General features: G+C 35.1%; 2 protein-coding genes across 2 annotated transcripts in view; both read left to right on the top strand.

Annotated features, from left to right (window-relative positions):
• pb (homeobox proposcipedia) overlaps positions 1-16,790 on the top strand; it is a 388,459-nt gene that overhangs the window by 359,886 nt on the left and 11,783 nt on the right. The window lies entirely within an intron of this gene.
• LOC145678852 (uncharacterized) lies at positions 1,257-9,734 on the top strand. Its single transcript, XM_081749418.1, has 2 exons — positions 1,257-8,121; positions 8,203-9,734. The coding sequence occupies exon 1, from the start codon at positions 3,261-3,263 to the stop codon at positions 4,245-4,247; it is 987 nt and encodes a 328-aa protein (XP_081605544.1). The 5' UTR covers positions 1,257-3,260; the 3' UTR covers positions 4,248-8,121; positions 8,203-9,734.

The raw sequence follows: 16,790 nt of genomic DNA, 5'->3' as shown, positions 1-16,790 counted from the left end.
TATGGGAAAAAGAGTATTCACACTACATGTATATATGGGTATATAATGGAAAGGTAAATAAAATAGCTCATGAACACACACACACACATTTACGTAGTCACACATGTGTGTTTCACATGTAAAAGTTTGCCTATTTCTCTGTCTATATAACACAAAACCACACACACAAAGGTACCAGCTTCCATAGAAAACGTGCGAACGTGGATCAACGCAAAACTCCATCCAAAGCTGCGTGACATCTACATAGTGACGTCACACATCACGGATCACAACAAAACACAATGGTGCCGGTTTTCTCTTCTTTCGTTTGCCGACGCTCATGAACGGGCCTAGCTGGTCTATTCGTATGAATTGTTGCCGCCTGGACAACAATACGTTAGCCCCGCAATACTCCGCGCTACCCCTCCATTTATAGAAGACGAACAATCATTCAACACTCCCCTTCCTACCACATAATTTCTGCTTGTAGATCTCTATCATTTCACTTCCTACACAAACACGAATTCTACACTGTTTATAGCCGAGAATAGAGCAGTAAATGCACAATTAAGACGAACCTGCAAAGCATTTTAAAAATCAAATTAGAAATACATTACATTTTTGTTGGATTGATACTCCACATTCCTGTAAAAAAAAAAAAAAAAAAATACTGTATTGAAGCTTTCGCTTTCTGCTTCATCAGAATAAGACTATCAGGCTTTCGTTCGAATTTCAAGTCTCTTTCAGGAAAGAACTTTTTAGCTTTCATTTTAAGTTTTTTCTAGAACTGCTCAACATCTCGTTCTGAACTCTGAAATTACTTCAGAAAGAGGTTACCAAGTTTTCCTTTTAGACTTCAGATATCCTCAGGAAAAGAATCTTTTGTTTCAAAAAAATTTTTTTTTCAGAAAAAAAACAGGTGCATCTTTTCTTTTATACTCCAAACTTTTTCAGAAGATTCACAAGCTTTCGTTACAAAATTCGTTTTTTCAGGAACATGTCACAATCTTTTATTTCAAGGGTTGCACACGAGACTAGGGATGCGCACGAGACGAGTCGAGAAAGGATTTTCCTGACAAAATTCGAGTCGAGACACAGCTCTTCCAATAGAAAAATATACATTTTTCGAGTCGAGACATCACTTTTACAGTACATTTTTGAGACGAGACAGCCACAAATCTTGTCTCGTGCGCATTCCTACACGAGACAACACAGAACTCTTCCAATAAAAACAAATACAGAAGACGAGATGCTTCTTTCATGGCACATTTAACCATTTCGGCCCTGGTGCTAAAACATGTGTACATTGTATTTCAAGGTTAACATAATAACTCTGGAGGAATCAAAATGGCTGATTATTATGTCTTTGTATTCTTTGAATTTGTTTATAAATGATTTTAAACTGTTTTTCTAGTGATTTCATCTGTTGGCGGGTTTACTACCTACGCAACAGTACTTGTAGGCAGTGTTCAAGTTTCCCTAAGAAAGTTTCCCTCGATTGAAACAAAATTTTCCCTTTTCTTACCAAATTTTCCCTAGTTTTTTGAGTGTAAAATTCTTGTGACAGAAATTATGTAAAATTCTTGTGACAAGATCATCCATTTACTTTTTGTTTATAACCGCCACCAGGTTATAGAAGTATTTTTTGTGGACGCCCTGTATATTTCGTGAAGACAGTGATTATTATTTTCGATTTATACTTTATTCTACAACGCACATAAGTTCTTTCTTTGGTGGGAATTGCTTCTTTCCCACACAATTGGACAAAGAAGTCTTTCATCATTTTTTCATATATATATTTAAAACGTTGCTTTCGCTGAGAACATTTCAGTTAGTGACTAACCATTTCAGTGTTTCTCCCTGACTCATTATATGCACAGTATATATTCTATAGTTAATGGGAACTGAATTAAGTGTTTTCTTTAATCGCTTATGGAAACATTATAATAGATTGGAGAAATACGGGCTGACCAGATGTTTCAGTAACCAAAGTGGCACCAACTGTGTTGTTTCGTAGCCCGTTATCTGTACTTTCTCACGCCAGTGTTATCGCCGTGTCTAGTGCATTATGGGCAGTTAACTAAAATTAACAGAAATTGTTTTCTATATTCTGTTTGTATGTGCATACAGGTGAGTTAACTAAGTAATTTTTGAAATGAACTGCCAACACTATTCCGTTGACCATTGCAACCCGTAGCTTGAGCTTGGACGCTCGAAGAGTTTGACTACAGGTCTGGAAGATGCAACCACGCATCTCGCGTTGAACTTCAAACATAAGTTGTGTTAAGGGGCACAAGCTATTTAGCCGATGAAGGACGATTACTTACGGCTAGCCCCAATCAGTGAAATCCCAGGTCCTCAGACCTTGTGCGTTTCAAAAGTTATATTCGCGCCCTCCAATATCAGAATTCAACTGTGAAGACCTTCTTTTCGTTTATTTACTCAAGATTTACTTTTACGCTGCAGGACTGTTCAGCGTAACAATTGGGTTCATCGTGGGACGATCCAGACAACTTTTCCCCAGTGCGAATCCCCCAAGTGTGTTCATGGTGTGAGCAAAGTGTTTCTAGTGATACCCGAATTATAATCATATATATATAGAAAGGGCTATATTTCCCGAATAGGGCAAAACGTAATTTCAGCAGCAAAATTTATTAGTGTCCAGTGTTGTATTCATTTCTCTTCGTTATTTTTTTTTTTTTTTTCAAAATAGTGTTCTAATAAATAAGTATAGTGTCAATTAATCCAGTGTGTTTTCGTTGTGTGTATGAGTGATGTTTGTGTGCGTTATGGTCTGGATGACCGTCTGATCGTCCGTGAGGTTTTCGAGACGAGACACCCGAACCTCTCGGCGCCTAATGCTCATCTCATTATTGAGACCGACGAGCTTTTTTGTGGGAAACAGTTTGTAACCTTTCTTGGAGAGGTCTTCGTCGTCCTGTCCAGGTAAGTTAAAGTATCAGGAGTATACTTATTGGTAATACCACGAGCCAAGGACAGCGAACAGAACTACAGCCGGTTACAAATAAATAGCTGCCCGAACATGGACCACGACCTCTAGTTGGTTACATATAAATGACGCCCGAACTAACGACCCGAATCGAGACCGTTGGTGCTCGAATATACTTGTAAAATCAATATTTTAATATATCACTTCTTTTCCAGCTTAGAACCAGTAATCTGAAGAAAAAAAAAACTTCTCTTGCAGGTGATTTTAATAATATGTTTTGTGATAGCATATTTTATTCTAATTGTATGTTTTAAGCTTTATCTTGTTTAAGATGGCATATAACGAAGCAGATTTGTTTATTAAGATAGCTTCAGTTTTTCAAAAGCATTTAGATAGGTTAGAACGAAAGCTAGATAAAAATAATGAAAAAATTGAGAGATACATAAAGGAAAGTAAAGTTGATTTTAAAGAGAGCTGTGTTGAGTTTAAAGAGAATTGTGCTCGCTTGAAAGAGAATCTCGTTGAGTCAAAGAGTGGATTAGGTCAGAAGGTAGACGCTTTACGGGATGTGTTTCGTGAAAATAGTCAGCAAATAAATACAGAAAACAAAACACCGGAATGTGAACCCCAGTTACAGTCAGATGTTCCTACTGGATACGAAACACCGGAATTTGAGCCTCAGTTAGTGACTGATATTCCTAGTGTAAATAAAACATTGGAATTGGAACCTGAGCTAGACACTAACATTCCTAATGAAAAGGAAACGCAGGAATCTGAATTCCAACCAGAGACAGGTAGTCTAAACCAACCTCGTAACAAATCTGGCAACGATTTTATTCATTCAGTATCTAGCAACACCACTTGTAGTATCAGAAGTAGTGAAATCCACGAACATATGATTGTAGACGACAGAGGTCGTAAGCGCACAAAACAAACTACCACAAACTACAGAGAGAAAAAGCGTAAACGAGGTTACCGTTATAGCAATAAGCAAAGATACGCAGACCGGAGCGTAAACAATACGAAATTTAAAGGGAATCAGAACCAAACCTGCACTCGAAAAGGCAGTAATAGAAACAGAAGGAGTCGTAAATCACGGCCACGAAATATGAGTTATCACAAACGAGATTGGAAACGCAACTTGAGTGAGAACATTAAGAGTATTTTTGTACATAGAGGTAACCGCTGTAGGAATAGACGAACAAACCGTAATTATCAAAGTAGAAACAGTAATCATAGGAAAAGAAAAAAAAGAGGGGCAACCAAGACTTTGGGTGTTGATACAAATTTTTCTTTCAGAAAAGCGACGCATTTCTAAGCGATAAACATGTATTCATTTTCTTTCTTTTTGCTTTTAGTTTTTGATAGAACACCTGGACACGAAAAGAAGAACTACGCATTTCTTTTAAACTCATTTTTGTCTCCGGCTTTTAACTGTTCAGCAAAGAGCAGATAACACGTTTTTCTTTCTTTATTTTGATAAGATAGTCGCTGCATTCTCGACCACCTGTGCTTATGGTTATGAATGACGGACGGTATACAGCTGATTCATTCTTTTCTTTTTCTGTCTTTGCTCCGTGTAGCAGTTCACACCTCAGTCAGCTGTGTATGAGTGTTGCAAACCTTATCATTGACTTATTATTAGTTTAATGTCATTAATTTTTTTCTTGTTTTCATTTCAGATGTTTGAATTTAGATCTTTTAGTAAATAATTAACGTATCATATACGTAGGGAGATTGCATTTATCCAAAAGCAATTTGAACTAGTGGCGCAGTTCCGTATTCCTAGCTAGTGGGAAGATATTTTGGCCTTATAACATATTTTTATTAAATGTTTTAAATTTTAAATCCCTTTTTAGGATCCTTTCCCACTTTCGAAATTCTTAAATATGTTATTACATGTTATTTAGAATTAATGTTTGATTTTCTTTTAGAAAAAAAAATGTATCGAGATGCCCAGGATAAGAAAATGTTTAGTTGTTAGTTACGTATATATTTCTGTATTTGTAAATGAAACTTAGTATGTAATCTCATGCGTAGAATATGAAACTTTACATTTATAATCAATGTTAAATTTCTTTTTAGTTTTAATCTTAGATTTTCGTTTTCATTTTGAAGTGTTTACTGTAATTTTATTGAACCTCATTTACGTCATTTACCCGATTTTGACTTATTTGAATTTCCAGGATGTGACATGATATATTTGGTTCGAAGAGAAAAGTTTAGAACGGAAAGTAGGCTAAGCCTTAAACAAGTGATAACAGACATTTCCTTGTCGGTAATAGAGTGTGCAGGAATGTCGTGTGAATAGTATAATTCTCCGAACGAAAGCAGTAATCTTTTTATTGTAGAAGAAACTATATGAACAGATATTCTGATGGTGAACGGTCGTTTTTCCCCTCATATTAATATATATGCGGAAATATGTTTAACTTCTATATTTTCTTGTAATTTCTAATTAACATTTTTTTTCGTCTTCTCTAGACCACTGAACGACCGTAGGGGAACTTCTTCGGGTAGGATATTTTATGGGGATAAATATTTTTTTTTCAGGGAGGCAATTTTTCCTGGAATTGCAGATCTGTTGCAAAAATGGATGTGGCTAATCCATTGGATATTCCATAGCTAACTGTATTTTCGCCATCAATCGCAAAATATAGTTTTTCATTTCTCTTCTACTTTTATAGTAACCCGTAACTAACCATGTGTATTCTTAGGTTAGATTTTTTTTAGTGTATGTTATTGTCTAGTAACATTTCAGTGAATATTTTAACGTTTATGAATCGTAACTATATTGTGTACTTGTATGCTAATGAGTTGTAATGTTTATTTTTCATGTTAATTTTGAGAAAATTATATTTTAGTCACAGTATGTCCCAAAACTATTTGGAATTTTTTAGTAAAATTGTTTTTGTTATGGAGTATTTCCTTCAGAAATCAACATGGCCAAAGGTTTTGGAATACAAACCTTTAGGTTTCAGCCATACTGCCAATGACGGATGATTTTCTTCAAAAATCGACATGGCCCATTATTTATGAGGTTTCAGCCGTCTCTGATATATCGATATAGATCCCGAAAAATAAACTTATTTTCATTCTTTCCAACAGCATGAAGCCATAACATTTTTTTAAAATTACTTTGTTAATTATTTCGTAAGCTCGATGACTTTGAATTTTAATGTGTTAATAAAACCATTTTGAATATTTGTAGCGAAGATGCCTAAGGAAGCTTGTTACAACTGTCTTGTAGGGAATTTAATCTTGATGTTTTAGATTGACCAGAAAGTTGTAATGTCGTTGACTATATTTTGTTTGTATCCCATGTTTTTCTTTAAGTAGGTCTCATGTATTTTGTCTTATAGAGACATATCTTTACGATGCTAGGAGAGCATTTGTATTTCGTGTGTTTACACATCTTTTTCCAGGTGGATGATGTACGTTATGTTCCAGGGAACATACGCGTATTTTACTGAATATAAATGTTTATATTTCAGTTCTGTACAGAAACATTTTGTAAGTGCCTATGGTCGCAGGCCTTTCCTCGTTTCTAGTTTTTTGCCTCACAGGTGTCGATGGCATATTGTGTGTGTAAGTACGTGTAGTATTACACATTTCTCCCACCTATGGTTTTGGTCAATTCATGGCGTAATGACCATTCATTTTCAGGAATGTTTGGACTAGTGAGTCAACTTCCTTGATTCAGACCTTCGAAAAACTTGGATCAATATTGAATAGTTTTCAACATTTTAATTAATAAATTTTTTGCAGATAATACCCATCTATTCTGGTAACCCTACAATGTTTACGTTTTAGAAGTGAACAACAACCATTATTCTAGGCCTAAGCTAATAATAAACATGTTTCAGAACAAAATCATTTGTTGTATTGAGCATTATCGAACTAAAGTCTCGACGAGCAGATGGCATTTGATCTTATGGCGTGCCAAATTTTCTTCATACATGTCAACGAAATCACGATCTTTTCTTTGATATGCAGAATCATGCTTATTTCTTGGAATTACTATGAACGTCAATTTTGACACTTAAGTTTATTTCTTTTTATTTTTGAAAAACGATTTTTCGTTCTTTTCTGCCAAACAACACGAGGCACAGTTAAAAAAAAAAAAAAAAAAAGGGACATACAGATGAAAATCTTATTTTGTTTATATATTGTCAGTTTATCATGTGTTTACATTTCCATTCATTTTACTTTTTCAATGATTTTCATATTTTTCAAATATATTAGAGTGATATCGAAACTTTAACAACAATTTTAATATTTTAGTACCTTTAACATGTTCTGCTATTTGCTTATTCATTCACATTTTGATATTTTAAATACAGATATCAGCATATTTACTAACTTTTATTGAGATATTTGATAATTCTTTAAGTCGATGTTTTCATGAATAGTTATCGTGTGTGTATATTTATTTCATATTACACAAAATAAAGTGATCGAAACGGAACACTTAGACATTTTACAAAAAGTATTTATGTGTTTTTTTTTTTTTTTTTAAAAAAAGTAAGAATTAAATAGCCCTATAAACGCTTTCTGCGAACTTTAAAAAAAAAAAAAAAAAAAAAAAAAAAAAAAAAAAAAAAAAAAAAAAGCATTTAAATAGCCCTATAACGTATTTACTTCATATTATATCAAATAAAGTGATCGAAACGGAACACTTAAACATTTTACGAAAAGAATTTATTAGTGTTTAAAAAAAAAGCATTCAAATAGCCCTATAACGTATTTACCTCATATTATATCAAATAAAGTGATCGAAACGGAACACTTAAACATTTTACGAAAAGTATTTGCGTGTTAAAAAAAAAAAAAAAAAAAAATTTATAGCCCTGCAAACGCTTTCTGCGAACTTTTAAAAAAAAAAAAAGTTATCATACAGGTGTTGTAACCGTACTTCGTTTCTCACACCAGTGTTGAAAAAAAAAAAAAAAATCTCCCCTTCTCCCCTCATCAACTTATCGTTGGAGAATCATGGAGGATACTCACACAGGAAGACAGCATGGTTTCAACATGTGAAGAAACGGAAGATAAGGAAACCCAACTGCACCAATTGTTCAAGAGGATCTTATTACTTCATGGAACATTTGGATTGGACATTGCTCATGCAGGAACCTCATCATGTTGTAGTGAGTGGACAAGTTATTTAACTATTTTAAATAGCCCTTTTTCAGGTGAAAAACCATTCAACGTTCATACACGTAAGTCTCACACCATATGACAGTGTTGCCAACTAACTTATTTTAAATTTTCAGGTGAAAAACCTAATTTTATTCATACTTCGTCAGACGGCCAAGGGTTCTCAACCTGTCTACGTGTGCACTTAACAGGTCGTTCCACTTTCGGACACCAATCTATAACCGCCACCAGGTTATAGAAGTATTTTTTGTGGACGCCCTGTATATTTCGTGAAGACAGTGATTATTATTTTCGATTTATACTTTATTCTACAACGCACATAAGTTCTTTCTTTGGTGGGAATTGCTTCTTTCCCACACAATTGGACAAAGAAGTCTTTCATCATTTTTTCATATATATATTTAAAACGTTGCTTTCGCTGAGAACATTTCAGTTAGTGACTAACCATTTCAGTGTTTCTCCCTGACTCATTATATGCACAGTATATATTCTATAGTTAATGGGAACTGAATTAAGTGTTTTCTTTAATCGCTTATGGAAACATTATAATAGATTGGAGAAATACGGGCTGACCAGATGTTTCAGTAACCAAAGTGGCACCAACTGTGTTGTTTCGTAGCCCGTTATCTGTACTTTCTCACGCCAGTGTTATCGCCGTGTCTAGTGCATTATGGGCAGTTAACTAAAATTAACAGAAATTGTTTTCTATATTCTGTTTGTATGTGCATACAGGTGAGTTAACTAAGTAATTTTTGAAATGAACTGCCAACACTATTCCGTTGACCATTGCAACCCGTAGCTTGAGCTTGGACGCTCGAAGAGTTTGACTACAGGTCTGGAAGATGCAACCACGCATCTCGCGTTGAACTTCAAACATAAGTTGTGTTAAGGGGCACAAGCTATTTAGCCGATGAAGGACGATTACTTACGGCTAGCCCCAATCAGTGAAATCCCAGGTCCTCAGACCTTGTGCGTTTCAAAAGTTATATTCGCGCCCTCCAATATCAGAATTCAACTGTGAAGACCTTCTTTTCGTTTATTTACTCAAGATTTACTTTTACGCTGCAGGACTGTTCAGCGTAACAATTGGGTTCATCGTGGGACGATCCAGACAACTTTTCCCCAGTGCGAATCCCCCAAGTGTGTTCATGGTGTGAGCAAAGTGTTTCTAGTGATACCCGAATTATAATCATATATATATAGAAAGGGCTATATTTCCCGAATAGGGCAAAACGTAATTTCAGCAGCAAAATTTATTAGTGTCCAGTGTTGTATTCATTTCTCTTCGTTATTTTTTTTTTTTTTTTTTTTTCAAAATAGTGTTCTAATAAATAAGTATAGTGTCAATTAATCCAGTGTGTTTTCGTTGTGTGTATGAGTGATGTTTGTGTGCGTTATGGTCTGGATGACCGTCTGATCGTCCGTGAGGTTTTCGAGACGAGACACCCGAACCTCTCGGCGCCTAATGCTCATCTCATTATTGAGACCGACGAGCTTTTTTGTGGGAAACAGTTTGTAACCTTTCTTGGAGAGGTCTTCGTCGTCCTGTCCAGGTAAGTTAAAGTATCAGGAGTATACTTATTGGTAATACCACGAGCCAAGGACAGCGAACAGAACTACAGCCGGTTACAAATAAATAGCTGCCCGAACATGGACCCCGACCTCTAGACGATTACAAATAATTGGTCGCCCGAACAGTGACATGAACACTTAATCGATTACATGTTTTTGTTTTTTTCTTCACTTTTTCCTTCATTTTTTTCTAACAAATACATACAAATACATCTAGCTAAGAACAGATGCAAGTTAAGCTACTTTGAACTATTTCTGTTGTGTTGCTGTTTCTGAAGAACATAGAAAAATTTAATCGTTTATGTTGGTCAATCAGTCAGAGAGAGAATATCCCTGGATTTTGAAGTTATATCGAGAAATTCCCTTTTAGCTAAATTTACCTTTGAAATTTCCCTCGATTAGGGAAATTTCCCTCAAACTACGAATACTGCTTGTAGGGGCTATCGCAATGGACGATGCCCAGTCATTGTTAGCGGAAAAATGAATGTATTTGCAGTAAATCATCCGTCTATTATTGTAATATGTTTCAAGTCTCTGAAGTACGAGATTACAATCATGTTTTCGATTAATACCATTTTGTATTTTATATATACGTTTCAACCCTAATGTACACAAATGTGTACGTCCTATAATTCTGTAAATATGACATTTGCAAACAAGATAGCAATTAAATTTCATTTATTAAGACAAAATGCATAGGTAATAGTGCAAAATAAAAATAGAAATAGATAACTAAACAGTAAATTATTTCCGAAAGGTTTAAACGACAAGACAATATTAAATTTTGTCATGTACGAGACTCTAAAATAACTATCAATCTTTCGCTTCGGACCTCGTTTCTTCTGGAGGCTATCAACCTTAATTTCCAGACTTCGCTTCTGTTAATTAAAAACAAGTTACCTTTGAGAATTTCCTATTGAAGTTTCTTTCCAGACTTTATAAGCTTATTTTGAAGAAAGTTTTCAAGCTTTCGTTATAGACCCCGTTACTTCAGGATAAGGCTCCAATGTTTCGATTCAAACTCGGTTTCTTAAGAGTAGCTTTCGTTATAGACTTCGTTACTTCAGGAAAAGGCTCCAATGCTTCATTTCAAACTCAGTTTCTTAAGAGTAGCTTTCGTTATAGACTCCGTTATTTCAGGAAAAGGCTCCAATGTTTCGATTCAAACTCAGTTTCCTAAGAATAGCTTTCGTTATAGACTCCGTTACTTCAGCTAAAGGCTACAATGTTTCATTTCAAACTCAGTTTCTTAAGAGTAGCTTTCGTTATAGACTCCGTTGCTTCAGAAAAAGGCTACAATGTTTCACTTCAAACTCAGTTTCTTAAAGAGAAAGCTGTCAATCTTTCGTTTCAGACCTCTTTTCTTTAGGAGACTGCCAAGCTTTGTTCTGAGACTTCATTTCTTAAACAGAATTTGAAACTTCGAGACTTCATAAACAGAATTTCACATCAGCAACTTAACAAGTCCCCACATTCGGCATCTTGTAAAGAATGATGGGAAATTTCAATGTTATTAAAGTGGTTCCCCTTTTCTCGTTACAAAAGTAATTTTCGAAACCCCTGAAACATGTATTCCCTTACTTTTATTTAAGGGTTTATATACCAAATTTTACATCTTCAACTTAAGTCAATCCTCAGATTAGACACTTTGCGAATAAATAATGGGAAATTTGAAGTTCTCTTATATTTAATGAAAAATCTGTTTACCAAATTTCATATTTTAATCACCACTTTTGATTAAACTAAAAGAAGTTTGAGAATATTATAAATGTTCTCTTTTTTCCCCTTGAGAAAGGAATTATTCGAAAATTTACTTCTAGTGAAGAAAAAGTGAAAAATGAAATGAAATCTTTAAGTTTTACGTCCCACGATTATGCCGGTTAGGCTAAAGGAGACGGTGATGATGAGAAATGAATTGGTGGAATAAAGAAGGTAGGAGGAAACGGGAGAAACCCAAGAAAACCCACGAGCACGGTGTTTGTCTACCACAAACTCCACATGGGCGCGAACTGGGACCGAACCAGGGACCCCAAGCACCGGAGGTGAACGTTCTACCACTGAGTCATCGCATACCCCTTCTAGTGAAGAGTTCATACGCCGAGTTTCATCTCTAATTCCAGGAATTAGTAAGGTACACTATGCTTGGGGAAAATTTCGAACCTCCTCTACCCTCCTTAGGATATCTATTTCCAAAAATCCTTCTTTATCCCTTGCTTTCGTGACAAAAGTAGTATTCTGTGTACGTTTCACGTTAATTCCCTTGGTATGTTATTCTATTGAACTAAAATTATTTTCTATTTTTTTTTAAAAAAAACTTTCTATTCGGACTTAGGAGATATTATAACACAAATAAATTGCTCTTGGAATATAGATGCCGAAGAATAAAAATAAAAGAACAATACAAAAAAAAAAAAAAGTGACTTCGAATGCTTTGCATTTCAAGTTCCCAATTTCAGAAGAAATGTTTGCATGCTGCAGCTCTGTTGTCTTTTTTCAGCAAATCGTGTAATTGTGGTTTCAATCTAACATTGTAACCAGTCATCGAAGTGGAAACAAATTAATTACTGTCGGTATACTTGTATGCAACAACCTGTCTTAGGGAGACCTATACTTCAATATAGCAGAGCTTATTTTTAAGCTTTTACAGGTAGTATGATTTTTGGCATCTTAAATTTATTGCCAGTATGCCATACCGACTCATGGCGTCACAATTACATCACTAATTTGCTTGACGTTCTTCCTTAAAAGAATCAATAAAATGCTTAATAATGCTTAATTTAGTGGTAGAAAACGTTAACCCAACAATAATGATGCTTCATGCTTAAAACATACATGTACCAAGTAAATACTGTTATGTTCTTCCCATTTAATTGAATGGCAAGACACGTTAATCAAACAACAATGGTGACTCATGCTTCAAGCATACATGTACCAAGTACATGTTGTGTTCTTCCCATTTAATTGAATGGCAGGACACATTAATCCAAAAACAATGGAGACTCATGCTTCAAGCACGCATGTACCAGGTAATACTGTTGTGTTCTTGCCACTTAATTGAAGGGCAGGAACGTTAATCCAACAACAATGATGCCTTCATGCTTCAATCGATCCAAGCTCGCGCCGTGTGGACATTTTGGTGGACAAACACCATGCTCGTGGGTTTTCTCGGGGTTCTCCCGTTTCCTCTCACTTTCTTCATTCCAACATTTCATTCATTTCTCATCATCACCGTCTCCTTTAGCCTAACCGGCTTAACCGTGGGACATAAAACTCAAAAATTTTCCATGCTTCAAGCACTCATGTACCAAGTAAATGTTTTGTTCTTCCCATTTAATTGAATGGCAGGAAACGTTAATCCAAAAACAATGGAGACTCATGCTTCAATTACACATGTACCAAGTAAATTTTTTGTTCTTCCCATTTAATTGAATGGCAGGACACGTTAATCAAACAACAATAGTGACTCATGCTTCAAGCACACATGTACCAAGTACATGTTGTGTTCTTCCCATTTAATTGAATGGCAGGACACGTTAATCAAACAACAATAGTGACTCATGCTTCAAGCACACACGTACCAAGTAAATGTTTCGTTCTTCCCATTTAATTGAATGGCAGGACACATTAATCCAAAAACAATGGAGACTCGTGCTTCAAGCACACATGTACCAAGTAAATGCTGTTGTGTTCTTCCCACTTAATTGAATGGCAAGAAATGATAACCCAACAACAATGACTCATGCTTCAAGTGCACATGGACGAAGTAAGTTCTGTGGTTTATCGCAAGTTCGGATTTCTTATTCATATACACACACCCACATTCTCAATTTATTATTATTATTATTATTATTATTATTATTATTATTATTATTATTATTATTATTATTATTATTATTTTAGAAAAATAGGCCATATTATAGACACGAAAATAAAGAAAAGGAAAAACAGAAGTAAAAACACTTCCAAGAATGGAATATTTTTCTAAGACGTTTTTCCACGAGATTTTCCTTTCTCATTTATCTCCTGTTATGAAGTTACGAAAATCTTGTTAAGCGCCTTTTGCAAAATGTTCTGAATGCTTGATACTCTTATCCACGTACTTCAATAAGATTTGTTATGTATCTTAGTCATGTCTTACTGCAAAATGAAACGACGATGGAATGGGGGAAAATTCCTTCTTTTAATATTTGCATGGACCGATGTGCTGAGGAAAATCTCACGTCGTTCAACTTTCTGTGTCTGTCCGGCTGTCTGTCTATCTGTCGTTTCTCTATGACAAAGAACTGTCGCCATGTGACGCCAGGTGAAATTTAATATCCGCCCCGTTCCCTTCCCATCCTTTTCATCTATCTCCCTCTCTCTCCCTTCATTCATCTCATCCCTTCTCTTCCCATTCCATTTTGCCTTGGCACAAGTGCCGGCTGCATCTATTCATTTCATGTCGTTCGGAGTTTAGACTCGCATTTTGACTTTTGACAAATGGACCTCGAACTTCTTCGGAAGGCTTCTCAAGAGGCCTTCTCTGTCTTCTTTTTATTTCTCTTCGTACGGAACAGCATATGTATATCTAATATCTTTAGCGACTCTGTGTTAGTATATATAGGTATGGAATAATACGTATGCCATACGTGAACACGAACTTTTTTTTTAACTATTTGAAAACTTGTATCTCTTGTGACCATATTCTAAATCTATAGTTAACTTCGTAAGAATGATAATAATTTGTGAGAAATTGTCATACATATTTACTAACTAAATTTTGTCTTCAAAATTAGAAAGCACACATGAGAACTGAGTAAACGAATTACGAAAATTATCTTGTGTTGTTTTGCAATATGTATCAACTCTCAAACAAAAGTGAATTCGTCAAGATGTAACTAATCATTGTATAGATAAGCAGATTTTTTTTTTCGTTGAAACCCTAGACAAATTCACTGCTTATCATTATGAGAAACCTTTGTTTGTTATAGAGAATAAATATCCTACGTTCGCATTTCAAAGCCTCTGTATAAGATAAACTTGTTGCAAAATATATATTCTGCATGTATTACACACGTATTATACAGGGTGTTTCAAAACAACACCGACAACGTTTGCGAGCTGATTCCTGACACCAAAATAAGACAAAAAGTATATAGGCCAATCTGGGTGCACAAATGCTTCCTTTCGGAGTTATAGGTTGCCGAAAACACGACAAAAGGAACTTTAAAGGCCCATAGCTTCAAAACTATGAGGCCTACCGTAGGTGGGTCAAGATTTCACTTAAGAGCTAATATATATGTGCTATCCAAAAATACATATTTGAGTACGGTATCCTGCAATACTTACGTAACAATTTTTATAGAGGGAGTTTGGCTACGGGAATATAATTTGAAATATTCACCTATAAAAACTGTTGCGGAAGTGCAGCAGGATTCTGAAACATAGATATTTGAATAGCACACATATTAGCTCTTAAGTGAAATCTTGACCCGCCTACGGTAGGTCCCATAGTTTTGGAGCTATGGACTTTTCAAGTTTATTTTTTCATGTTTTCGGCAGCCTATAACTCCAAAATGACGGATTTCTGGACTCAGGTTGGTCTATACTTTTTGTCTCATCTTGGTGTCAATAATCACCTCCTAAAAGTTGTCGGTGTTGTTTCGAAACACCCTGTACAAGATAGGTTGGTAATATAAAATAAAAGTTCCATATGCGCTTTAAAAGCCTATTTTGAAAAGTAAACTTGTTGAATACGATAAATATTCCTTGTAAACATTACTAACCCGTCCTATGATATATTGGATGTTCCAAAAATGGCTCCCACGAACAACAGAGCGCTATTTTCAGGTCAAAATAAACCGAAAATCTTATATAACGGCATATCCTCCAGAGCCTCTTTCAGCTTCTATAGGGAATCAAAATTTCACTATGTGGCAACGTCGTAGATTAACTTGAAGCCATTAGCATTGCTCATTTGCTCTACGAATCCATCAAGAAATTACATCGATTCTTATGCTAATAAATGGTGTTAGTGTCAACGTATATCGACTTTAACTTCCAGCTAGAAAGAATCGTTGTAATTATTCGATAGACTGGAAAATTTTCCCTGTTCCTTATCTGTGACGTTGCCACATACTGCAATTCGCGTCTCCAAACGAGGACTCGAAAGGTATACAATTATATATATTTTTCGCTTTATTTTGACTTGTACAATGCTCTGTAGTCCGTGGGCTTCCTTTTTAGAACACCCGACATACAAGATAAACTTGATTTATAAAATAAATATTCCTTGTGAGCATTACAAACCCATTCTATAAAATAATCTTGTATAAAACAAATATCCTATATGTGCACGTTACGTTGTATACGATAAACTTGTATAGAATAAATGTCTGATATGCGCATTACAAACCCATTCTCTAAGATGAACTTATTGTCTCTTAAAATAAATGTCTCACGTGCACTGACAACAAATACAACAAACATTGTCTTTTTCTGGTTTCTAGATTATATAAATCCGGGCGCTCATTAGAACTGAGGCAAGTTGTATTTGGGTAAACATATGTGGTGTTATCTCCTGGTTAAATTCAACATTCACGAGAAACAAACTGACTCACAGAAGTGACATACTAACGATATTCCTTTGCGATGGGTCATCAATTAATGATTTAGTATTGATAAGATTCAATGACCTTTGGCACTGATAAGATTTAATGACTTTCTCACTGATAAGATTTAATGATTTTGGCACTGATAAGATTTGATGACCTTTGACACTGATAAGATTTAATGACCTTTGGCACTGATAAGATTTGGCATTTATGCTTTCATTGTTATTTATTTTAGAATTATCAATTTTGATTTGTTATCAGTAATTTCTTTTCTTCATAGTAACTCTTATTCTGTACGGTACTAGCTGAAATATCCATTCTTTGCATAGGGGCTGTATTTGGAAGTCAACGCCTGTGGGAGTATCACCATTCATCACAGCGACCGCGAAAAATATGGATTTGACACTGTAGTCCACGTTGGATTATTTTCACATGTCTCGGTACCCCCCATTCCGCAGGTGAACCCCGGCCTGCATACAATGGTTGCTGAATTTGAAAGTAATCGCTAAAAGAAGTATCACTATTCATCTCAGCGACTG

Source organism: Thermobia domestica, chromosome 2 (assembly GCF_964235325.1).
Source record: "Thermobia domestica chromosome 2, izTheDome1.hap1.1, whole genome shotgun sequence".
Classification (NCBI taxonomy): domain Eukaryota; kingdom Metazoa; phylum Arthropoda; class Insecta; order Zygentoma; family Lepismatidae; genus Thermobia; species Thermobia domestica.
The sequence above is the reverse complement of the archived record's forward strand: the minus strand, read 5'-3'. Positions and strand labels throughout refer to the sequence as shown.

What these genes read in the sequence shown, in the direction of transcription:
- LOC145678852 (XM_081749418.1), top strand. Translation starts at nt 3,261, where the DNA reads ATGGCATATAACGAAGCAGATTTGTTTATTAAGATAGCTTCAGTTTTT.